Consider the following 25,718-nt stretch of genomic DNA (forward strand, 5'->3'; position numbering starts at 1 on the left):
TACCGGTATTATGCTTCTTTGATTTTTCTCTATCGATTCAAATTAACTTCTTTCTTTCTAGGGTGGCCTTGACCTGTAACAAATTGTAAGCACATCACATTTCTCCAGAAAGTTGTTTTTCTCAGTTTTTTTTTTTCATTTTAGATGTTTGTCAATTTTAGCTAAACAAACAGCTTTTTTCTTCTAAGTACAGTGTTCCTGGGTATTTTACAAGATATTAAAGTAATGATGTATATGAAGAAGTAATTGAGGTTTTATTCTAAAACAAATTGACATGTACATGTATGTAAATATCATTTCCAGATACCAAAGCTGTGATCGTGCATAGTTGGATCCCTGATGTCGATGCGTGTACCTCCATTGGGTGGTGGGGTAGAGAGAGTACGCTCTGTACCTCATACCCGTCTTGAAGATGATACAGCGGTAGAGAAACACTACCAATGCGGTGTTAAGTTAGGTGCTGGTAGTTTTGGTGTCGTCTATGAAGGAACATGTTTGAAGACAAAGAAGAAATGGGCCATCAAGATTATCAACAAGGAGAAGGTCAGGGCTGGTTTACTCTTTGTAAAGTTATGCATGCCACACACTTTGCTCTCAATATTTTACCAGTGAATAGCTAAAAAAAATATAGATCCCTAACAACCCTATAGTTTCACAATAAAATTGTTATTTTTTCTTTCAAGATGTCATCTTATTAATCTTGTTTCCTTTGGGTTAAATCTCATGCCTGATAAAATAATTGATTTCAACTGGTGCTTACATGTATATATTTTTAGTTTAATCATTTCCTTTAACTTTTTACTCATCCTGATTTTCTATGGTCATCTGAAACATTAACAAGTTTTGTGTAATCTACATACCTGTTTATATGCCTACTATTATTCCCTTTTGTATTAATAAGACCTTAGTTCACCCACTAGGTATTGGAATGAATGACTGTATACCTAGGCCATTCTATTCTCTACCTGGTTGGGTTAGCAAGGGTCTGAAAAATATATTGTTTTTTGTATAATTTCGATTGTACATACTGTCTGTCCTGTTTTTTTTTTTTTATATCTGACTGAAAGTGCCAAATAAAATAATAATGACTATTAGAAATGGAATTTCAAAAGGTCAAAAATATAGAAAAATACAATAAAAGATAGAAAAATGATTTTAAAATCAATTTCCCCCCAAACGCTATTGTTAGGAATGCTACATGTACATAGAATATTTGTGCCAAAATTAGCATTCAAGATGCTTTAATAGCAAATTAGAGCAAAAGTATGATTTATGCATAAGATAGCATGATTTGTTCATATTAATTTTTTTTTCCTGAAATAATGACCATTTCCTATTAACCAAACAACTTTTAGATTACATCACTGCTCTACTACATGTATTATGCTAATTTTCATGGTGCTCACATGAACAACAAGAGTTTTTAATCACTTTCGGTGATATTTTTATTGTTTTTTATTTATTCTTTATACTTCATCGTTTTCTGCATGTAGTGGCCCAGATTTCAATAAGCAATGTAATTAATTTAAATCTGTATTATTTGTTTATTTCAGGCTGGTAGTCTTGCAGTCAAGCTTCTAGAGAGAGAAGTAGCCATCTTGAAGAAAGTCAATCATAGACATATTATTTATCTCAAAGAAGTATTTGAAACACCCAAGGTAAATCCATCATATTTGCTCCTGAGACAATTGCTTCACATCAAAGCCAAACTTAAAGCCCAAACTCTCACCTTTAACCTTGATCCAAATCCTCGCGTGATTCTCAACCTCAATAGAAAAATTACGCAGGAGCAATTGTCTCAAGAGCAATTTGTGACCAACCATCCTTAAAGGAGAATGAAACTCTTGGAGCAAGTTAGCTTTTGTGAAAGCAGAAAAATCAAAGAATAAGATCAACAAAACTTTGAGTAAAATAGGACTAGCAATAAAAGAGTTATGAGCATTTGAATGTCGAGATCACTAATGCTATGGAGATCCTCTCATTGGCAATGCGACCAAGATCTGTGATGTCACACACGTACAACTCTCCCATTTGGACACTGAAAATATACCCCAAAACATCTCTTTTTGCTCATTCTAATCATATGAAAAACGATTCATCAATGATATAATGTTGTGAAACCTCTGTACTTGTCATCTCATAAAGAGAACACCTCACCTTGTGATAGACTCTATAAAAGTGAGAATATAAGTGAAATAAGTACTAAAGTATTGAGGGAGTTGTACGTGTGTGATATCACAGATCTTGGTCGCATTGCCGATGGGAGGATCTACATGGCACTAGTGATCTCAATATTCAAATGCTCATAACTTTCTTATTATTCATTCAATCTTCCTCAAACTTTCAACAATATGTTTCTTTGATTTTTCTCTTTGATATGGATTCAGATGGTTTCAAGGGTTTCATTCTCCTTTAAACAAACAATAAGTCACCCAAAATAAAATTTTAGACTTTTATTGAGCTTGAAAGGCACATCTTTAGAATTATAAATAAAAATCAATTACCCACACAAGTACCAAATTATATTAAAGCAAGAGCTAAAAAAATAAGAATTAAAAAAATAAGAAAACAATGTTTTAAGGTCGGAATTCACTCAAACTTGAGATGTGCACATTGTGAAATCTCAGTGAAACTTTGAAACAGTCCCCCAAATTTGGTGTCAAAAACTCTTTTATCTTGTCTTTATTCATCTTTACATCTTCAAATTTTAACAGTATGAAGGAGAAGCATTACTATTTTAGATTAGTTAATTTTCTATTTTTACTTGTGAAGACCAAATTACCAATTTGGCTATTTAAATATAATCTTCTCTGGTGAACTATTGTTGGTTTTTGGATAACTTGTATCATTTATGATCAGTGATGTCATTACAATGGTCTGGTCAGAACCTTCCATCACTCGTAATTTCTGATCTGTACTCATTGCAATTTGTACCTTCACCTATAAACATGCAATTTTTTAAAAGGCCTAATAGCATAGCAGAGTGAGACTATAAATCGGCTGTGATATGGAAAAAGCTTGTAAGTCATTTTACGGTGTTTTTCAGATTTTCTTATAGTTTTGAATGTATGCTCTTTCATCTGGCAAAATTTTAAGTTTTAACTCTAACCATTTTTTTTTGAGATTCGAAAACCAGTTTTTGTAAAATTTTCTCAAAAGTTAGAAAACTAAAAGGCAGAACTATAATTGAGTCGACTTACAAAGGTATTTTTTCAATTTTTGACAATAATGAAAAGGCAATACGTACTTACGTAGTTTTATTAGAATAATAGCTTCAAAAGTAGACGTTGATTAGTCAGGCAAAACTAAAAATTACTACTACAAAACTACTCCAACATTTCTGCATTGTAGCGGTTAGGAGAACCGCATCATGTGCAGCTAGTTTAACTGCATGCTGTTATAGCGCAATAAGTAGCCACCATTTAGACTTCTCACAGTCATTGTGGTGACATGGTTTCAAATTCCAGAGCCTGTAGAGGTAAACCAATTTTGAATTTAGCTTTAGAAAAAAATCAAAGTTTCCCAACTGAAACAAGGTAGCTAGAGTCTTGTTCACCTGACAAACATAAGATTTTATCAAAGACTAGATTTAAGTTAGAGGTCTAACACCAATCATCAACTCTAATTTTTAAGGTAGGCCTAGAGTAAGTAAGGGTTTATAAACTTTAATTTTATAGATCTGTGCATAAATTTTGATCTAACTTTGAAATAAATCTAGACTCTAGATCTAAGCAGAAATAGCGACCATTGTGCCATATCTTCCAAAGGGAAACTTTTACTAAAAATTAGTTCGCGTCAAGACTATGTCTGACTGATTAATGACATGATAGCAATCCAACTTAGCTATAATTTTACTGTTAGATCTAGATCTATACCATGGTAGATCTACTGATAGACCGAATCAGTGATTTTGTTGTTTTCTCAACTTTTCCTACAGAAAACATGCCTTTGGTAATAACAATACCATTTTCAAGTCGCCAAAATATTTCACATGTGAAGAGGGTTGCGATTGGAAGTTGATATCGTAAAAAAGACAGACAAAATTTTTTTTACATATTTATATTTCAATAGGTATTTATGGTGAAAGTTTGATGATTTTTATGAGAATATTTTGTTTGATATTGAATTAATGTACGGTAAAGTGTTTGATTATACCTGGGACTCCCGGGTAATACAATCCGGTTGAAAAATCATGCAGCTGATATATCGTGAAAAATGTAGGGGGGGGGGGGCAGATTCTGCCCCCCCTCCCCGGGCCTTTTAGGGTTCAGGTTTGGAAATACAGTATCATGTGAAAGTTTCAGTATAAAAATGTAGCCCTACATGTACATAGATAGGTAGTCTAGTCCTGAATTCAGTCCTGATATTCAGTCTTTCTTATGTATTTTTTTTATTTTGGCAGTTCACCTGTCTCCCGAAAAATCACGGATGGTAATCAGTCCCCCACAAAAGAAATATCAGGCCTATTTATATCAACAAATTTATTTTTTTCCTCATAAAATGGGAGGAAATTTGAAATATTTGAATATAAAACTGTAATGGATTGTAATTTTAATTGGTCAAAATCGTGAAATAAAAGAAAATAGACGAGAAATAAAAAGCCTTCGTCATAACTGACAAAGTAATGGTAAAATATATTTTCACCTACTGGAACACCCATACTAATTGTTAAAAAAAAAATATGAAAGAATGAGGGTCGTAATAGAATTCTACAGAACAAAAATATTTTATTTTTTAAAATCTTGATATACATGTAGTAGCGAGACTATTGACACCGCGTTTCCAGCGGCAGCGGCAGCATTATCGACATTGAAATCTTAACCAAGGTTAAGTTTTTGAAATGTCATCATAACTTATAAAGTATATGGACTGAATAGTTCATGAAACTAGGACATATAAAGGGTAATCAAGTATCACTGATCATTTTGCACTAGTTTCAGATCACATGATCAAGATCAGAGGTCATTTTGGGTCAATTAAATTAATATTTTATCATCATATGAAAGGTGTTTTTTTGTGAATAATTTATTCATATCATTTATCAAAGTCAGCACTGTTGCTATATTGAATCACATAATGTCAGCTAGGCATTCTACTTTTAATTGACTGCAATGCAACTACCCTGATAGCATTAATTTAGGAAATTGTTGATTTGGATTAAATCGTAGGAGCATCGATATGCTATAGGAGCGATTCTTAGTGTTTGAGTGAAAATGAGATAGGGATTTTTAGAAGGACTGAGAGAGCAATGGTGAGAGTGATATGTTGTGATGGAAAGGAAGAAAACAGGTTTTAATGATGTTAGGCTTGGAAGAGACAGTGTGCCAGATGGCCAAGGTAATTTTTGTCTCGCCCACCAGAGGTGAAGGCGAGACTTAGGGATCCAAATGTTGTCAGTCGTCCGTCCGTCACAAACCTTATAACACATAACTCCACAACCGTAGGTCACTTTTCAACCAAACTTAGATGGTAAATGGACTTGGGAGACCTGCATGTTATGCTGCAGTCGGTGGTCACATGGTAAGCTCAAAGGTCATTTTCAGGTCAACGTTAATGTTTACATGCAAGACTCTCTAATGACACCTAACTCCGCAACCCTAAGTCAGTTTTCAACCAAACTAGGATGGTAGATGGACTTGGGGGACCTGCATGTTATGCTGCAGTTGGATGTCACATGAAAGGTCAAAGGTCATTTTCAGGTCAACATTAAAGTGTACATGCAAGATTCTCTTATGACACCTAACTCCACAACCGTAAGTCACTTTTCAACCAAACTTGGACGGTAGATGGACTTGGGGACCTGCATGTTAGGCTGCAGTTGGATGTCACATGATAAGGTCAAAGGTCATTTTCAGGTCAACGTTAAAGTTTACATGCAAGACTCTTATGACACCTAACTCCGCAACCGTAAGTCACTTTTCAACCAAACTTGGATGGAAGATGGACTTGGGGGACCTGCATGTTATGCTGCTGTCGGAGGTCACATGGTAAGGTCAAAGGTCATTTTCAGGTCAACTTTAAAGTTTACATGCAAGACTCTCTTATGACACCTAACTCCGCAACCGTAAGTCACTTTTCAACCAAACTTGGACGGTAGATGGACTTGGGGGACCTGCATTTTATGCTGCAGTCGGAGGTCACATGGTAAGGTCAAAGGACATTTTCAGGTCAACGTTAAAATTTACATGCAAGACTCTTATGACGCCTAACTCCGCAACTGTAAGTCACTTTTCAACCAAACTTGGATGGAAGATGGACTTGGGGGACCTGCATGTTATGCTGCCTACAGAGGTCACATGGTAAGGTCAAAGGTCATTTTCAGGTCAACTTTAAAGTTTACATGCAAGACTCTCTTATGACACATAACTCTGCAACCGCAAGTCACTTTTCAACCAAACTTGGATGGTAGATGAACTTGGGGAGTCATTTCACAATGAAGTTTTGATACAATTCTGTTGCGTGCCCTTGCAAATCATGATACTTCTGGTTATTTTCCTTGTGTTCTGTTTGTGATCACAATTTCTAGTTGATTGATCAATATTGTATTAATTCTGCAGTGGAGTAACTAAACGTGCAAACAGAACAAAATACATGCAGTAAATTCAATATTCTGTAAATTTCAAAATGGTAAGATTTAAAAAGCAGAAACTATGGTATGTAAAGCAAAATTTTACTTCAATAAGGCAGCAAATTTTGGGCATTGTATTAGATGCACAAGACTTGAAAAAAAAAAGACTGGAAGTGACATACATGTAGTGCTTAATTTTGCACAGCAGCGTGGTCTAAAAATTGGTTGAACTTGAAATCCTCATCTCACAACAACAAGTGACCATTGTTGTCCTGTCTTAACAGCTTTAATCAGCTACCCCCTGTATTTACTTGAAGAATATTTTTCATTTGTATCTCAACAGCGAATGTACTTAGTGATGGAGATATGTGACAAAGGAGAATTGAACAAGCTTTTTACCCATGAGGGCGTCTTTTCTGAGGCACACACAAGAACAATTATACAGAGATTGACAAGTGCTGTAGCCTACTTACACAAAAATGGTAAGCATATTTCATTCTGTCTTTGTATTTGCAAACACTCCTTACAAAATGATTTTAATCAAAACTAGGGCAGAGTCAAAAGTTTCTTGTCTTGCCTGCATTGCAGAACGAGGCTATAGGCGCCGCTTTTCTGACGGCAGCGGCAGTGTCATCAACATTGAAATCTTAACCAAAGGTTTAGTTTTTGAAGTCATCATAGCTTAGAAAGTATATGGAACTAGTTCATGAAACTTGGCCATCATGCCTGAGTTTCAGGTCACATGACCAAGGTCAAAGGTTATTAGGGTCAATGAACTTATACCATGTTGGGGAAATCAACATCAAAATCTTAATCTAAGGTTAAGTTTTTGAAATGTGATCATAAAGTTAAGTGTATAGACCTAGTTCATGAAACTTGGACATAAGGGTAATCAAGTATAATTAAACTTCCTGCCTGAGTTTCAAGTCACATGTCCAAGGTCAAAGGTCATTTAGGGTCAATGAACTTTGGCCATGTTGGGGGTATTTGTTGAATTGTCATCATAACTTTGAATGTTTATTGGTCTAGATCATGAAACTTGGACATTAAAGTAATCAAGTATCACTGAACATCTCTGCAAATTTCAGGTCACATGACCCAGGTCAATGGTCGTAGAGTCAATTAACTTATTATGTTGGGGGAATCAATATGAAATCTTAACCAAGGTTAATCACTGAACATGAGTCAAAGGTCATCTGCTGTGTTGGGGAATTTGTTGAATTGCCATCATAACTTTGAAAGTTTATGGATAGTTCAGGATATAATTATCACTAATCATCTTGCACAAATCTTAGGTCACATGATCAAGGTCAATGTCATTTAGGGTCAATAAACATAGTATTTGAATATCATATGAATTGTGCTTTTTTTAGAACAATTATTCTACAGTTGTTTTCAAAGTCAGCACTGCTGCTATATTGAATTGCGTAATGCAGGTGAGACTTATTTTTATTCTGATGTCAGCCATTGATTTTCTGGCAAAAGATCGAAATAAAAATGCAGTGTGACTGGAGATTATGAAAATCAAATAACTAAGAACTAAATTTTAAAATCTTTTTTTACACTTTCTTGTAAAATCAAATATTTAAAGGGGAATTCACCCAGACAAGTAAAAATACAAAAAAAAAATTAAGTTTTGAGGAAAATCCATCAATGATGAAGAAATTAATTAGAATTTTAAGTTATTGATTTGTGACGTTATATACAATCAGCTGCCCCTTATGTTAAGTGACGAAGATGGAAAACGGTCTCTTTTTTAAAGTCCATTTCCTTTAAAGCAAAATAATTGTCACAACCCCCAAATTCCTGATGTATGAAATTTCTTGTCGATTAAACTCTAAATCAGACCTTCATTTTTGAGGAGCGTGATCGCACCAGTGCTCCTACCGCGCTCGTAAACAAAAATAAGGAGAACAAAATATCGCACTCCTTAAAAAAAAACCTTTCACCAAAAGTTGCTGAAAATTCATATTTTATATAGTTTATATACATGAAATAGGCATCTATTTTCCATAATTCCTTAAAATTATTTTGATTTAGTAGGAAACTACCGAAAAACTGAAGAATATTCACCTCTTTCCTGACTCTGATTTATGATATTAACCTCGGTAAATATTGTAGTCCCATGTAGATTTTCATGGTGTTGACTTTTTTTTTTTTAAGTGCACACCTAATTACCAATAATGCATCTAGCATTTCCATTTATTTGAAAGCAGCATAAAACAGCATTGTAGATTAAATGCCTTGCTCACGGGTGTAGGTGCCGTGGCCAGGGACTGAACCCGGACTTTCCATGTATAGCCAGGCACCTTAGACCACTTGGCTACGGCACCAAGTGTAAAATAATCAATAACTATCATAACGATCAAAACGATCAAACGATCAATGATTGTTTTCAGTTAATGTTGCAACAACATGGAAGTCTACATGTGGGACTACAATATTTACCGATTGTAACATCATCAATCAGTCAAGAAAGAGCTGAATATTCTTCATTTTCCTGATAGTTTTCAACTAAATCAAAATGATTTCAAGGAATTATGGAAAATAGATGGCCATTTCCTGGATTCAAAGATGTAAAATGTGAAATTTTAGCAATTTTTTGTAGATTTTTTTTTTTTAAGCAAGTGCGATATTTTGTGAACGTAAAGACCCAGGCCTAGTTTCACCACAGATTAATTAGTAGCTACATGTACACACCTATTGCATAATTTACAATTTTAAGAAAATTTACAATTAAGCATACATGTAATATACTAGATTGATTTGAGTTCCTCAAGGAGAGCGATTCTGAGGAGCTTGATTGAGCTCCTCAAAAAATAAGGAGAGCAATTTATTGAGCTCCACAAGATTATAAACGTGAAGGACTGCTTAATACAAGTGTCCGAGGAAATTTCTTAAACTAATTTTCATTAAAAAATGGTCTTAAAAGGAGAAGCTATAAACATACAAACAGGGGCCGTGGAGTGAAGTTGACAGGGGGGGCTGAAAAAAGGGCACCTTTTCTTTCAAAAAGGGCACTATATTAAGAAAAAGAAAAAAAAGCCTTACATGTGGCTCAATGAGCCAAAAATTTTAAGGGGCTAGATAATGTATCACATGAAATTTATAAGAACTTGCGAGCAAGTAAAAATTTGACATTTTTAAAAAGAAAATCAAATTTGTGATAGATTTTGACAAAAAAATCAAGAAAATGATTTATTTCACCCTTTTCTTTTCTTTCCTTTTCTCTGTTTTTTCTTGGTCATGATTTTTTTTTCGGAGGAGGGGGCTCGAAGGGCCGCTCAAGCCCCCCCACTCTGTACGAAACTGCTTATCTAACCCACTCACATGACTCGTGAAATTAAAGGCACAAAGGATTTCCTTTCAACATTTTTTCCTTCATAAGTAGTAACATAACAAAAATGAGAATATTGTTTTCTTGTTTCAAAGGGGCACTGGTTACCATAAAATGCATCCTCGGGTGAAAGGGGCACAGAACATGTTTGTGAGGAGTACTTTTTATGGGTAAAAAGGGGCACTGACTCGAGAAAGGACACTTTCAAGAAGGCAATGGGGGCACTTGCTAACACATTAAACGGGTCCTCAGATGAAGGTGGCACAGAACACGTTACACGTTCAAGGGGGGGGGGCATTAAAAAATGGCACTTATATGAGAAAGAGCAGTTGGTAACACCTAAAACAGGTCCTCCTCAGATGAAAGGGATACAGTACATGTTTGTGAGGGCATTTTTCTTGCATAAAATGGCTCTTTTTCAGTGCTTCACAAAGTAGGGGGTAATGTACCCCCTCCCCCCCCCCCCCTGATCGCGTCCCTGCATACAAAAATTATTTATGTCCGGTTTAAAGTATTAACATACACTTAAGAAAGAAAGTAAAGCAAAATTCTCTGATATTGTGATATTTTTCCTTGCTAATCAATAAAATTCACCACTAACCAGAGAATGCATTCATGTCTCAATTTTATTTGTATTGGAATAGTTCATGTATTGTAAAGTGCAACAATGGAAGGGATTTGGAAAGAGTATTGATTGGCTGTGGATGGATCCCCCCCCCCTCGCCATTAGCAAAATTCAAAATGAGATTAAGAGAGAAAAAAAAAAGAGTGTGAAGGGGATTGAAAAGAAATGAGAAAGAAATGGGGGGGGGGCAAATATGATGAGATAATTTAGAGATCGAGGGGGGGAGGAGAGAGCTAGAATGGTGGGAAGTAGGAACAGAGGGTTGGAAGAGAGATAGGACAAGATTTATGGAAAGCGGGAGACAGATAACATGAAGTGGGAAAAGGAGAGGCAAAAGATTTGAAAGGTGGTGCAAAAGAACTTGAGTGGGAAAATGATTAAATGGAAGAACAGGGTAAGAAATGCTGGAGAATAAAGGAGACAGGAAAACTCGTATTTACTCTTTCAGAGCCCTTGGCAGCTGTTGCCCATAACCGTGTCGTGCCATTGGCAGCTATATACAGTGCGTATCAAAAAAAAATTTACACTTAGGAAAAATCCTGTAAAATTATACATTTGTAATATCCTGAAGATTTTTCCACATTTTAACACTGGTACAGATCCATTCAAGCAAATGGCGATATAACTGTCGAAAAATATTTCCACTTGAGTGAGCACCACTTACTTTTGAAAAGTTAGTGAAAAATGATTTGCGCAGAACTTTGAAATAGTTATGCGAATAAAAGTAGACCTTAATCATGAACAACACATGGAATTTAGCTAGTAAAATTGATTTCAATATATCTTTTACCCTTTATTTTTACTTGTTTCCTTGCCCAAACCACTTCGAGAAGTGCATTGCGCCCCACCCCACTCCCCCACACACTGAGGCCATCGTGACGATATTTGCTTTACACTGAGCTGTGATTTACATAAAATGGCTTAGGCTTGATTTTCATTTTGTTAATCATTTTCAAGCTTGGGAAAAGTGTGGAGAAACAAGTATTAAATGAAAAATAAAATGTTAACCCACTTTAAATGACAAAAACTTTCAAAAAGATTCAGTTATGTCCTCAGATCCAGCTGGCACAAAAAGGGTAAAGTTTGTGTTTACTAAGTGTTGAAATTTCGATTTGGGTGGCAAAATTGTTAGAAAATGCTTGAATGTATCCGTTTCATTTCAATTGACTAAAAAGTGCAAGGGAAATGTATGAGAAATGTTTCGCAGGGTAAGTTTGATTTCGCCCTTTTCCCTTGACACAGTACAAACGAGCATTTCTGCGCAAACAGATTTCTGCGAGCTTTACAAAAATGGACAGTGCTCACTCAAGTATAACATTCTGTCAAAACTTTTACTTTCATTGGATAGATGAGACCCAAACCCAAGATTATTTGTGAAAAAATTACCCACATGTTGTATATTTTTAATTCCCAGGGCTTTTTCAAAGTGTAAACTTTTTTTTGATACGCACTGTATAGTTTCCCAAATAACTTGTTTTTGTTTAACCAATTTTACAGCCAGAAAATCAACACCATATTCGTGTTTTTCATGTTGTTTTACTGGCAAGGAATCCACAGTTGATTTTATCATATAAAAAATAGGGGTTTACATAGACATTTTTTGAGTAAAATGGTATTTTTGCATCAGTATTTTGAAGAGTTGATTTCGATCTGAATCAAGATTTCCCCTATAGACACGTGTGATATAACAGTTGTGTGTAGCAATACATACATGTATACTTCTATGGGTAGAGCAAAAGTCGAGTGTGCGATCAAGATTCATTAACTAGACACTTTAGGCAATACAAAAATGTTGATTAAAAATATATTTTGATGGTGCACAGGAACCCCCATTTCTGACTCGACTACAATAATGCAGTCATACATGGTATAGGTTCATTGTTGAAAACTAGGCTGAAAACGTAGCCTATAGACTACCCAGTGGGCAATCAATCTTTGCTGAAATCATTTATTTATCAGCAGAGACATAATGAAGATGAAAATATGCTGTTTGGAAGATTTAATATCATGCAAAATGCAGGAAACATCAATTAAGTAGGCATATCGTTCGCACCTCAGCTATATGGTGAAAATTGGCAAAAAAACGCACGATTTCTATGTCATTTTTCTAATGTCATTTCCAAGTACTGACATATATTTTCTAAAAGTAGAGATATAGATGAAGAGAACGATATTATGCTTGACAGGAAATATATCAAAGAAAGTACACTAAAAAAGGAACTGAATTTCTGAATCGATTTTCGACAATTTTTGAAGCAAGAAATCTCCCAAACTAATGATATACAAATTTCATGACGTAATTTGCATATGTAAACAATAATTTATGTTCGTGAAATCTTGCATGTCTCTTTTTTCACTTCTTTGAACAATATTTTTTTAAAGTTTCATACAAAACAACCATGGTTTGGCCGAGATATTCTCCCTTGACTTCATGCTATGTGTAGAATGTCTAAAAAATTGTGAAATGGGGCCATTTTGTAGTGACGTCATATATTACGTCATTTCGGCGGGAAGACCACGGATAAAACCCGGCAGTGAAGTACACTTTGACCCTCGAGTCATATCTTTGTTGAAAAACTAGATGATAGCATTTTGAATATGAGACTGAATTGCAGCTTCTGTTTGAATAAAAAAATTCTATTTTCCTCCACAGATATTGTGCATAGAGATATAAAGCTTGAGAACATACTTCTTAGTAAGAACCCTGAAGAACAAACAGATAGATTGAATATTAAGGTAAGAAAACTAGACCAAGCCTGCTTTATTAGATGAACCTATCATATCAAACTCTAATGAATAGATGATAATATAAACTTATAAATTTTGATATACATCTGGCGAGAAATCCCCGTTACCCAAATCCAAATTGTCAGTTTTCCAGGCAAATGTCATCATATTGTCACCTTTAACCAATATTATATTCCTCTCTTTCCACATATGTTAGTCTTTTCTGACTAAAAGCAGTAAAGTTTGTGAACATTGTTTGATGATTATTCACATTAGGATGATACATGTACATGTATATTGCCATATTTTAGAAGTTGATTGTGTATATCTAGCAATAGTGGAGATGTAAATCTTAACTGTGGGCAGATGAAAATCCATCTATTCTTTTTATTCTATATTTTTAACCATTCTTGGTGTACATGTATTACCAATTTGTATGTTTATTTCAAGTTATGATTATCAATATTCTGTGTAAACCTACCATTCTCGTTATTTTCATCTTTCATTTTCTGTATGTTGGAGGAATGGATGTTTTAGGTTTACTATTCATACATTGTAAAGAGTAAAAGCTGTAATTCAATATAATAGTATGTTTTCTTTTTTCTTGCTCAGTTGACAGATTTTGGATTATCTGTAGTGAAAGGCGGGGTTGGTAGTGATATCCAGAATATGTGTGGAACTCCAATGTATATGGGTAAGTAACAGAGATCAATCTTATCAATCTGTATGTCTGTGGCATTCCAAGTATTAACAAAGAGAGATACATAGAATCATTATGAAATATATGTTTATGGCAATCTAAGTATTAACAATTGAGATACAATCAATCTTCGAATCATTATGAAATATATGTTTATGGCAATCTAAGTATTAACAATTGAGATACAATCAATCTTCGAATCATTATGAAATCATAATGCATATCTACGGCAATTAACAGTAGAGATACAATAATCATTACCGGTATGAAAAGAGTATGGCAATCCAAGTATTAACAAAGAGAGATAAAATGAATCATTATGAGTCACATGTTAGTGACAACCTAACAGAGAAAGAAAATTAACAAAGAGGTATGATCTATTGCATTGATCTGAAATACTTTTTCTACCCTTATTCTAATGAATTAGTAAAAGTATAAGGTGTCTGTAGCAGAAGGCTTTATAGGGATTGATTGTACATGTAGAGCTTATTTTAATACTTTTCTGAATTGATTGTGCATGTTTTCTAGTTCATATGGAAAGCTCTTTAAAATGGTCTCATAGAGTTATGGTATTCAATTTATGTTTGTTTTTAGAAGCGCATGATGTGAAGTGTTAATGGATTGGGGGTTAGATATACAAAAATGTTGATCATTTTATTAGTTTCAAAAGATACTGCTTGCAATGAGAACAAGTACTATGTAGGTATGAGATCAAATAGGCTGTGTGTTTTCAATGTCACATTCAGTATTCTTTGGGGACATTTACAAAACATATGTAAACAAGTTTAACAATGACAAATCTTAGAAAAAATGCAAGTTTCCATGCAGATAAAGCTTGGTAAACGCATGCTATCAGATATCTTTTATCAGACTTTACATTTTAAAAACTGATTTCTTAATGTACATGTATTTTGTGTAATTACAATTCTGACCTGAAAACTGACATGTTGGCTGTGAAATTCTGTGTTCTTCCTGAATTTTCCTTATCACAGACTACTTAGTATCCCTAAATTAGACCCCAAAATATCCAATCTGGAATAAAATTATTGGAAATGGTTTTTCAACGCATTTTAGTAGGAATGGGTGTCAACATTTACAAAAAAAAGATTACGAGGAATATGGGTTGGGGAAAGTGTTTTTTTTCAAGGTCAAAGGCCAATGACCTTTTCATATATACTGTATAATGGTATCTCTGAGATGGAAAGGCGCAAGTTGGTGATCATGGTGTCGAAATGCACAGATACCTACCAGAAGATCAAACAAAATAAAATTAAATACCTAGAATGCACATTCACCCACAAAATTGAAGGTCAAAGGTCAATGACCTTTTATACATTAGGCCTGGGAGTAAAATTCGATCCATCGAAGCATTCGATCAGTTTGCCAACAATCGGCACTCGAATGTTACTTTTTACACTAATCGAATGTTCGCCAGATGATGATTACTGATTTGAAACATTCGATTATCAAAAGTACATGACTGTAAACTTAGATTTTTGAAAACAAAGTGCAAGATATCAAATGAAAATTATGCTAAAATTAACGCATCTCTTTCATGACACACAATGACGACTAAGCCGCGGCGACCGCGCACAATTCAGATGTGTTGGGCTGATGTGCACGTACGTCTCTATAGGCGCTGTGCTGGACACACTGAGTCGGGTGAGCTCAGTTTGCTCATTATACATTGTATGTGATTACAGCCACGCCCAATAATCATTCCAAAAGCGCTAACAAATACGCCCATATTGTCATAATAGTTAACTTGTACGCGAATCCTCTGAATCAGTCCTGAGAAGCCACACCTCAGTATCGAACTTGCTATATTATGATGGGTAGGGCCTAGTGAGGGGGTTTCCCAATGACAAATTCGGTGCAAAAGCACTACAAATACTGCACATCCATTCCCACTAATTCCCACCCTATGGGCGGGATGTCAGCACAAGTACGAAATGCAATACACAGCACATCCATTTCCAGGCACGGGCATATTTCTCATTTTCCTTTCCTATTGGTTCTTTGATTGGGCTTATGGGTGGGATTTATGATAAAAGTCAGCGCAATCATGAACATAATTATTATGTAGATTACGTACGCAATACGATACATGTACATGCACAGGACATCCATTCCCAGACACGTGCAGTTCTCAATCTCCTTTGCTATTCGTCCTTTGAGTGGGCTTGTGGGCGGGATCTAAGTTCGTATCAGCGCAAGTCTAACATACGTAATAGTATACATACAACACATCCATTAATCAGTCACGCGCAGTTCTCAATATCCTTTGCTATTCGTTCTTTGAGTGGGACCGTGGGCGGGATCTACGTTCGCACCAGCGCAAGTACTAACATACGTAATACATGCATCACATCCATTCCCAGTCACCTACATGTATGTTCATATCAGCGCAAGTACTAACATACGCAATACATACATACAACACATCCATGCATTCTAGAGGTCACGCACATAGTTCTCAAACTCCTTGTTATTCGTCCATTGTGTGCACTCATGGGCGGGATTTATGACATACCAGAGCAAGTGCAAGCATAGCTAATACTAACAACACATCCATGCACCATATAGCGGTCACGCACAGTTCTCAATCTCCTTTGCTATTCGTTCATTGTGTGCAGTGAGGGCGGGATAAATGACAAAACAAAGCAAGTACATGTTCCTTGTATGTACATACAATGCATTTATTCCAAGTTCCACTCCCATCATACCAGTTAGCGCAGCTACAGGTAGGTCATGGAAGTAGGTCAACTTTTGTGTGTGTGATTTCTGATATTCCAGGAATCTCGATTAATCGAACTAATCGATTGTTTACTCTGGCGAACAATCGAATGGCAAAAGGGTATTCATCCCAGGCCTATTATATACCATATTATACAGTGTGGCCCAGAAAAAAACAAAACCGAGATTAAGCGATGATTTATCATAACTTAATCACAAATACAATAGACAAATGACCTACCAATGTAATGCTTAGAATCTCCTCTTTCATCTGACAATACTTAGATTATTCCTCATTCATGCATGAGTGAGCAAAAACAATTTGAAGAAAGGATACCAAAAACTCATTTGGCGGGGGGTATCTGAATTAAAAAAAAAATCACATACATCGACCTAACTAACAAAACTCCTACAGCACCACTCCCAGTTATTGAGAATCAAGCTTGATAGAACGTTAGGTTTCATGGAATAGGCCACATCAAAGTCCTGAAAATGTCAGAAGTTTTTCAAGAGTTAAATTACTCTTTGCTGAAGTTGAGACACTTAACTTCATTCAATAAGACAGAAGCTGCAGCTCTAATGATTGCCTAATTTATCTCTTCATCATTGTCCCTGGCTTTTTGAAAATGTTCTTGGATGATGCTTGACATGAGAGTTAGGCCTATCCTATCTATTTACAGATTAAGTTGTAGTTTATAGTATTGATTGTAGCATTCAAGTTTACTGACCTATTGCTACAGAGAAATTAGTACCTTGAATATAGATTAATAAATGCATATCTAAATGCTACTACTTTAGACAACTTCACCATTTCAAATTATATCATTATCAAATGATATGATTTTTTAAACACTTTTAGCTATGCATTACAATATATATTTAGTGTCATTTGATCTCAATTTCACCTCGAACTTGTATTTTGACATCATCAGTGATCAAGGATTTAACTATTAATGTTGTGTTTATTTTCCACGCAGGCCAATCTTTTTCCAATCCGAATCTCTATACCTACATGCCACAATCAAGTTATCGACCTAATTATCTAAATTGCCTGACGTTGAAATAATTGATTGACCTCTAACCCCTAAATATATTTTTCATGGTCACTATTTATCCTTAATTCAGAGTAAGATTATCGAACATCATGGTTGTCATTACAAATAGCCATCTTTCTTTCTATTATTCACAAATAAAATGTGAATTTAATGGATTATTATTATTATTTTTTTTGGGGGGGGGAATCATATAGATGGATGTATAGATATTGATTAACTTTTGACCTTTGATGTTGGATATCAAATGTGAATAATTATTCTTTGTGATTATTTTGTGCCTTTTTATCTTTTTGCTAAATTGCTTTTTTACACCAACATCACCAACATGCAGCGTTTTATCTCAGAGATACCATTATAATATATAGCCTATGTAAAAAGGTCATTGACCTTTGACCTTGAGCTTTATGGATTATTATGCATTCTACAGGTAGGTGATTAATTTCATCTTATTTGAGCATCCTTTAAGAATATGTGCATTTTGACACGACGATCACCAACCTGTGCCGTTTCATCTCTCAGAGATACTATTATGCAGTATGATACATAAAGTAAAAAAAAGGTCATTGACCTTTGAAAGGCTTTGACCTTGAATGTTATTGTTTAACGTGCATTCTAGGTACTTGATTTTATTTCATTTGATCTTCCTGTAAGAACCTCTGCATTTTGACATCAAGATCACCAACCTGCGCCTTTTCATCTCAGAGATAGCATTATACCGTATGGTATATAATGTAAAAAAGGGGTCATTGACCTTTGAAAGGCTTTGACCTTGAATTTTATGGGTGAATGAGTATTTTAGGTACTTAATTTGATTTCATTTGATCTTCTTGTAAGAATCTGTGCATTTTGACACCATGATCACCAACCTGTATTATTTATCTCAGAGATACCATTATACAGTATATTTAAAAAGGTCATTGACCTTTGACCTTGAAAAAACCCCACTTTCCCCAACCCGTATTCCTCCTAACTTTTTTTTGGTAAATGTTGACACCCATACCTACTCAAATCAGTCAAAAACCATTTCCAATAATTTTATTCCAGATGGTTACTAATTGCGGGATACTAACTGGAGAATCTAGGTTTCATGTTGATCCAGATTAAAATGGTGTTATGTGTAATGAATTTTTAGCTGAATAATAACAATTGACTTATGTCTTTTTCCTCTCATTGGTTTAGCACCTGAAGTAATAGACAACCAAGGTTATAGTCAACAGTGTGATATATGGAGTATAGGTGTCATTGCTTTCCTATTGTAAGTACCTTATATATGGAGTATAGGTGTAATTGCTTTCCTATTACCTTATATATGGAGTATATGTCTCATTGCTTTACTATTGTAAGTACCTTATATATGGAGTATTGGTGTCATTGCTTTCCTATTACCTTATATGTGGAGTATATGTCTCATTGCTTTACTATTGTAAGTACCTTATATATGGAGTATAGGTGTCATTGCTTACTATTGTAAGTACCTTATATGTGGAGTATAGGTGTCATTGCTTACTATTGTAAGTACCTTATATGTGGAGTATAGGTGTCATTGCTTACTATTGTAAGTACCTTATATGTGGAGTATAGGTGTCATTGCTTACTATTGTAAGTACCTTATATGTGGAGTATAGGTGTCATTGCTTTCCTATTGTAAGTACCTTATATATGGAGTATAGGTGTCATTGCTTTCCTATTGTAAGTACCTTATATGGAGTATAGGTGTTATTGCTTTCCTATTGTAAGTACCTTATATGGAGTATAGGTGTCATTGCTTTCCTATTACATGTACCTAAATATATGGAGTATATGTATCATTGCTTTACTATTGTAAGTACCTTGTATATGGAGTATATGTATCATTGCTTTACTATTGTAAGTACCTTATATGTGGAGTATAGGTGTCATTGCTTTACTATTGTAAGTACCTTATATATGGAGTATAGGTGTCATTGCTTTACTATTGGAGTGGGGCGTTTTAGCTTAGTGGATTAGTCTCAGGACTTTGAAACAGAGGGTCGTGGGTTCAAATCCCAGCCACGGCGTAGTTTCCTTCAGCAAGAAATTTATCCACATTGTGCTACACTCAACCCAGGTGAGGTAAAAGGGTACCTGGCAGGAATCTATTCCTTGAAAATGGCGAGCGCTGGGAAGGCTGCTTGAGCTACAGCCGGGGTAACAATATCCAAGTCCTTTGGCAGCGCATCGAGACGTTATAAATAATGTGTTATACGCTATACAAGAACTGACTATTATTATCATTATTATTATTATTGTAATTAATATTATTATAATTATTATTATTATTGTACATGTAGTATCGGTGTCATTCATTTCCTATTGTAAGTACCTAATATATGTATTTAGGCCTCTCTACAAAGCCTAGGCCCAAATTGTGACATTTTAACTTTAATCAATACTAGATATACTAAACATTTCTTGTTTATAGTCTTGACTTGAGACCATACATTTTACCATTTAATCTCAATCTTTATAAAGTTATTGAGCAAAACAGTATACAGTGCGTCCCAGAAAAAACAAAACCGAGATTTAGCGATGATTTATCATAACTTAATCACAAATACAATAGACAAATGACCTACCAATGTAAAGCTTAGAATCTCCTCTTTCATCTGATATTACTTAGATTATTCCTCATTCACGCATGAGTGAGCAAAAACAATTTGAAGAAAGGATACCAAAAAGTCATTTGGCGGGGGTATCTGAATTTTAAAAAGAAAATCACATGCCTAAAAAGTTCAATATCTGCTCTTTAATTTGATACCTTAATCACAAAAAATGGTCAAGAAGTACAAAAGTTATGTTCCCTCGAAACAATGCTTGTATTTCCATAATTTCATTAAATAAACGTGTTTTCACCGGTTTCCCACAGAAGCTATCGCATGGTTAACAAAAGACTTCATGCATGACTGATTGAACGCTAGCCTGTAAAACCTCTTCATTTTATGAAACTATTGAAATTCAAGCCTTATTTCAAATAACCAGAACTTTCTTATTTCTTGACCATTTTCTGTAATTGAGGTTTAAAATTAAAGAGCAGATATTGAACTTTTTAGAAATGTGGTTTTCTTTTTGAAACCCAGACACAGCCCGCCAAATGACTTTTTGGTATCCCCTCTTCAAATTGTTTTTGCTCACTCATGCGTGAATGAGAAATAATCTAAGTAATTTCAGATGAAAGAGGAGATTCTAAGCTTTACAATGGTAGGTCATTTGTCTATTGTATTTGTGATTAAGTTATGATAAATCATCGATAAATCTCTGTTTCGTTTTTTGTGGGACGCACTGTATAATACTCTTACATGGACATGGTTTCCAAGTACTAATATATATCCTAAAAGTCAAATTGTGGCAATTAGGTTGACCAAAATTTGGTGTGATATGCACATTTACGAGAAAAGTCAGCAAGCTATTAAAATACCTCAATAGTCATTACTGAAAGAAAAAAAAAAAATTGTAACTACTCTGTGCTACTTGTGTCCACCAGGTGTGATATTTGGGTTTAGGGCTTCTTGTCTGTACATGTATCTTGTTTTCATTTTTGTATCGCCCACCAGAGGTGAAGGCGAGACTAAGGGATCAAAATTCCATCCATCCGTTTTCCGTCCGTCACAAACATTATGACACATAACTTTGCAACAATAGGTCACTTTTCACCCAAACTTTGGTTGTAAAGGTACTAACATGTACGAGACCTGCATGTTATGGTGCAGTCGCAGGTCACATGGTTAGGTCAAAGGTCATTTTGAGGTCAATGTTAAAGCTTATGCGCAAGACTCTTATGACAAATCAATGTTATTCCATCCCAGTCATTTCACAAAAAACTTTTGATGCAAATCTGTTGCGTGCCCTCGCAAGTCACAATATTTCTGGTTACTTTCATATTGTGTGGGCAAGACACAACATCGCTATAAATGCCTTGTAGTGGTAGGAATGAAATTCACTCAGAAGAGCCAACCAATATGAACACAATCATTAATTGTTATGAAATGAATGTAATGACATTACAACAGTACAAAATAGCATCTAAAAAGAATAATATCAGGGCTGTAAAGAAAGAGGGGGGGGGGGTACATGTACATATGATATTGTATTTAAGTGATTTGAATTATAATTTCTAAATCTTAGGTTAGAATCTAGTAGTCATAGATTAGTAAATGCACTGTATCTTGTAGAGCAGAAATATTTGAGAATTCTTGTGGATGAGAATGGCTGATAAAAGACATTGAAAAATTGAGTCAATTTTTTTAGTACAGTGTGTGCTGATGGCTGGTATAGTACTTATTGGCTAACATTGAATTGACTTTTTAAAAAATCTGAGCTTTGAGGTCCCACTTGTCTCCTGTGTTTGTGATATGTTAGAAAAATGAAAATCAGTATCTAGTGCTTAGAAAAAATGGAAATATAAAGTGACCAGAAACACCATTTTGATTTCATCACTTACACTTTGATATGTGTTCTATTATTATCAGCTCGATATAAATTACCCAAAATCTTTGATTATAATGGATCAAAAGCATTTCTTTAGATTTTTTTGTTGGTTTCAGAGTTTTTAGGTTGATAGAAAGGCATCCATGTTCATATTTCATCTCTCCTTTGTTTTTGTTTTTTTTAATTACATGTCTATAACGTTAACTTACATGTATGCCTTTAATAGTCATTCTAATGAATGAAGTGTTTATTGTTTTGAAGGATGTGTGGTGAGCCTCCATTCACTGGTCAAGATGAGGAAAGTCTCTATGATTCTATCAGGAAAGGAGATCTAGATTTCTCTACTAATGCATGGAAGAGGATTAGTGATGAAGGTAATCACATTTTTTTTACCTTGAATTTATCCCAGTGTATTTAAAATTTATAGGAAAAGGGATGGGCGTAGTTTGGATTGCTTTATACCTTGAGTTGCATCTTTCATGGCTCAACTACAAGTAATGAAAAGAATGTAATATTCACATGTTTTGCTGATTTATTGCATGGTCGCTATATACTGAATACAATTAAAATGTTGTCACTGTTATATACGTATATTATGGAGCATTGTGGCCCAGTGGATTAGTCTTCTGACTTTGAAACAGAGGGTCGTGGGTCCAAATCCCAGCCGTGGCATAATTTCTTTCTGCAAGAAATTTATCCACATTGTGCTGCACTCAACCCAGGTGAGGTGAAATACCAGGCAGGATTAATTCCTTGAATGCACTCAGCGCTGAAAGGCAGCTCGAGCTAAAGCTAGGGTAATAATGATAATAAACAATGCGCCTCGGAATAGATTATTTCTAGATAGATGGTGCTATATAAATGCCTATTATGTGACCCAGCACCACAAACCCCACAAAAAGCCGCACTGAGTGATCTTCAATTGGAGCCAATTAAGAGTATTTTGGATAGAATGTTAAAAATTTTAGATTTTGGAGTTTTCTGAAAGAGCATAATCTTCCCTATTTACTGTTAAAATTTGAATGTACCAATCAAATCTATAATGTAAAGTGTAATTTTTGTCTCACCTGCAAAGCAGAGTGAGACTATTGGCAACTATTGGTCAAATCGTAACCGAAGGTAAAGTTATTGATTTTTTTTCATAACTTTGAAAGTAAATGGAACTAGTTCATGAAACTTGGTCATAAGAGTAATCAAGTATTACTGAACATCCTGCCTGAGTTTCAAGTCTCATGACCAAGGTCAAAGGTCATTTTTTAGGGTCAATGAACTTTGACCAAGTTGGGGTATTAGTTGAATTACCATCATAACTTCAAAAGTTTATGGATCTGATTCATAAGACTTGGACATAAGAGTAATTAAGTATCACTGAACATCCTGTGCGAGATTTAGGTCACATGACAAAGGTCAAAGGTCATTTATGGTCAATGAACTTTGACCATGTTGGGGGTATTTTTTTGAATTACCATCATAACTCTGAAAGTGTTTTGTTCTTGTTCAAAATTTATTCATAAACCACATTATAAAATTCTAATTTGTTGATCAATTTCAATTCTGTTTGCTTTATATGATTGCGCTAGGTGGGGATACAAAATTTCTACACAGAATTTTGAAATTCATTAAATATGCCAACTTATGCATATTTTTCAACACTCACAAAAAACCGCTTCTTATTTATTCGTTGACTGATTTTTTTTATTCCATCTGAGAGCTACATGAGGTTTACCAAGGTTCTACACGTAATTCAGAAATTTTTACTAGAAAATTATTTAAGCTAAATTGCTAATTTATACAAAATTTTATTCATATATCACAAAAATGCTTCTCTTTCATTTCTTCATTAATTTCAATTCTGTTTCCTCAATTTATGTCAGCAATATAATTCACTACAGTGTCAACTGGACTGAAATTAAAAATTGTGTTAAATTTTGTTGCAAGATGCCTGATGAGCTCCACATCATTGATGCACTAGTTAATCTTCCTTTTGTCTACGATACACAATAGTGGAAGAGTAAGTGCTCTTCAGTAGACTGGTAATTCTTTTCTCAAAAGGAATGTTCCATGGGAGGGAACATTCTCCTCTTGTGTGGGTGAGGATAAATCATTGTGCATGAGTTATATATCATTATAAAGCTTAGAATCTCCTCTTTCAGAAGGGTTATTTAACTAAAATCTATTTTCTGGCGACTTTTTGTGGGTTTGTGGTAATCTCATTTCTGGCGTCTTTTTGTGGGTTTGTGGTACCTGGTCACATGTTTTGTAGATTTTTAAATTATTAGTGAGCTAACAAAGGAACTAACCCTAACCCTTTGCCAGAAGTGAACATCAGTCTTGGTAGTGTAATTTTTTATATTTCATAACCCATTGACGGGTTTAAACCGATTTTGATCAAAATCATGTACATGCACATTTTTTTACTTCATGAATATAATAATTTAAGTCTTTGGACATTTGTCATGTATCCATTTCTCGCAATAAAACCAGAATTGAATTGAATTGAATGGAATTGAATGAATGTAAACAAGGAATTACATTATTATGTAAAGAAGTAATTACATTATTATGAGCATGTGTTGAGCTGTGGGATGTATTACCATGATCTATTGTGTGGTTGATACTAGCTCTGATTGACAGATAATGTCACTTAGAATGAGATCTTGAGCTCTTTATATGGTTTGGAGTTTAGTTAGTTGAAAAAGAATATTTCTTGAACATTTAATGGGCATAGTACGGCAGTAGTAGGTTAGTAGGTCATGTGTTTTCATGATTATTACCTTTCTATCTCCAGCCAAAAATGCAATTCAAGGGCTTCTGAAGGTTGACCCTGCTCATCGTCTTACAGCGAGTGAACTCTTAGACCATCCCTGGATCACGGGTGACCGATCACGACCAATGAACAATGGCCCTACTAATGTACTAGAGATGATGAAACAATGGAAGAATGACCTCTTACTGGAGGATAAAGAAGAAGAGGCAGCAGATAGTGCTGATGGAGGGAATGATGATTCAATGAATAACAATGTCAAAGAAAAGAATAAAGAGAAAGGAAAGATGAATCAGCAGTCAGGGTCATCAACAGGATCAAGGGTAAGTTGACAAGTAGAGATAGTGAAAAATATATAAGGTGGTTTCAAACCGCCTCGATCACTAGAATCCCCGTTAAATTACAAGAACTTTTTTAGGCTGAAAAATACCCATTAATTATTCCTGCATTCACACCGCCCTGAAACATACCCTTCGGGATAAGTTCCTGAAGTAGTTCCTGAAGTTACGAGCATGCGCAGTATGGTCTGATAAGCAAGCAAGGCGCGAGATTTAAAATAACTAGCCCAGCAGCCACCCACGGCGCCGCACCCAACGACACGCTGGGCTAAAAGTTCCCGTAATTTGCTTTCAGACCGCCAAAATACCCACGACCTTGGAAAAATCCCCGCGAAAGTTCTCGTAATTTCGCCAAGTACCTACTATTTATCGGGTATTTTCTTTCGGGGATATTACGCGTAGTTTGCTTTCAGACCGCCAAAATA

At 34.9% G+C, this 25,718-nt stretch overlaps 1 protein-coding gene across 1 annotated transcript; it reads left to right on the top strand.

The window, feature by feature from the left end:
- Nucleotides 1-301: 301 nt before the first annotated feature.
- On the top strand, nt 302-25,287 carry LOC129282984 (serine/threonine-protein kinase 33-like). Its single transcript, XM_064114766.1, has 8 exons — nt 302-543; nt 1,554-1,658; nt 6,912-7,050; nt 13,184-13,266; nt 13,870-13,951; nt 18,928-19,003; nt 22,453-22,565; nt 24,980-25,287. Exons 1-8 carry the CDS (start codon nt 340-342, stop codon nt 25,285-25,287), a joined length of 1,110 nt encoding a protein of 369 aa, XP_063970836.1. The 5' UTR covers nt 302-339.
- Nucleotides 25,288-25,718: the final 431 nt, after the last annotated feature.

This window comes from Lytechinus pictus, unplaced genomic scaffold, assembly GCF_037042905.1.
Source record: "Lytechinus pictus isolate F3 Inbred unplaced genomic scaffold, Lp3.0 scaffold_20, whole genome shotgun sequence".
In the NCBI taxonomy this organism is placed as follows: domain Eukaryota; kingdom Metazoa; phylum Echinodermata; class Echinoidea; order Temnopleuroida; family Toxopneustidae; genus Lytechinus; species Lytechinus pictus.

Coding starts and splice junctions, on each gene's coding strand:
- LOC129282984 (XM_064114766.1), top strand. CDS start 340: ATGTCGATGCGTGTACCTCCATTGGGTGGTGGGGTAGAGAGAGTACGC. Junction 7,051..13,183: donor AGCCTACTTACACAAAAATG/GTAAGCATATTT, acceptor TTTCCTCCACAG/ATATTGTGCATAGAGATATA. Junction 19,004..22,452: donor GGTGTCATTGCTTTCCTATT/GTAAGTACCTTA, acceptor ATTGTTTTGAAG/GATGTGTGGTGAGCCTCCAT.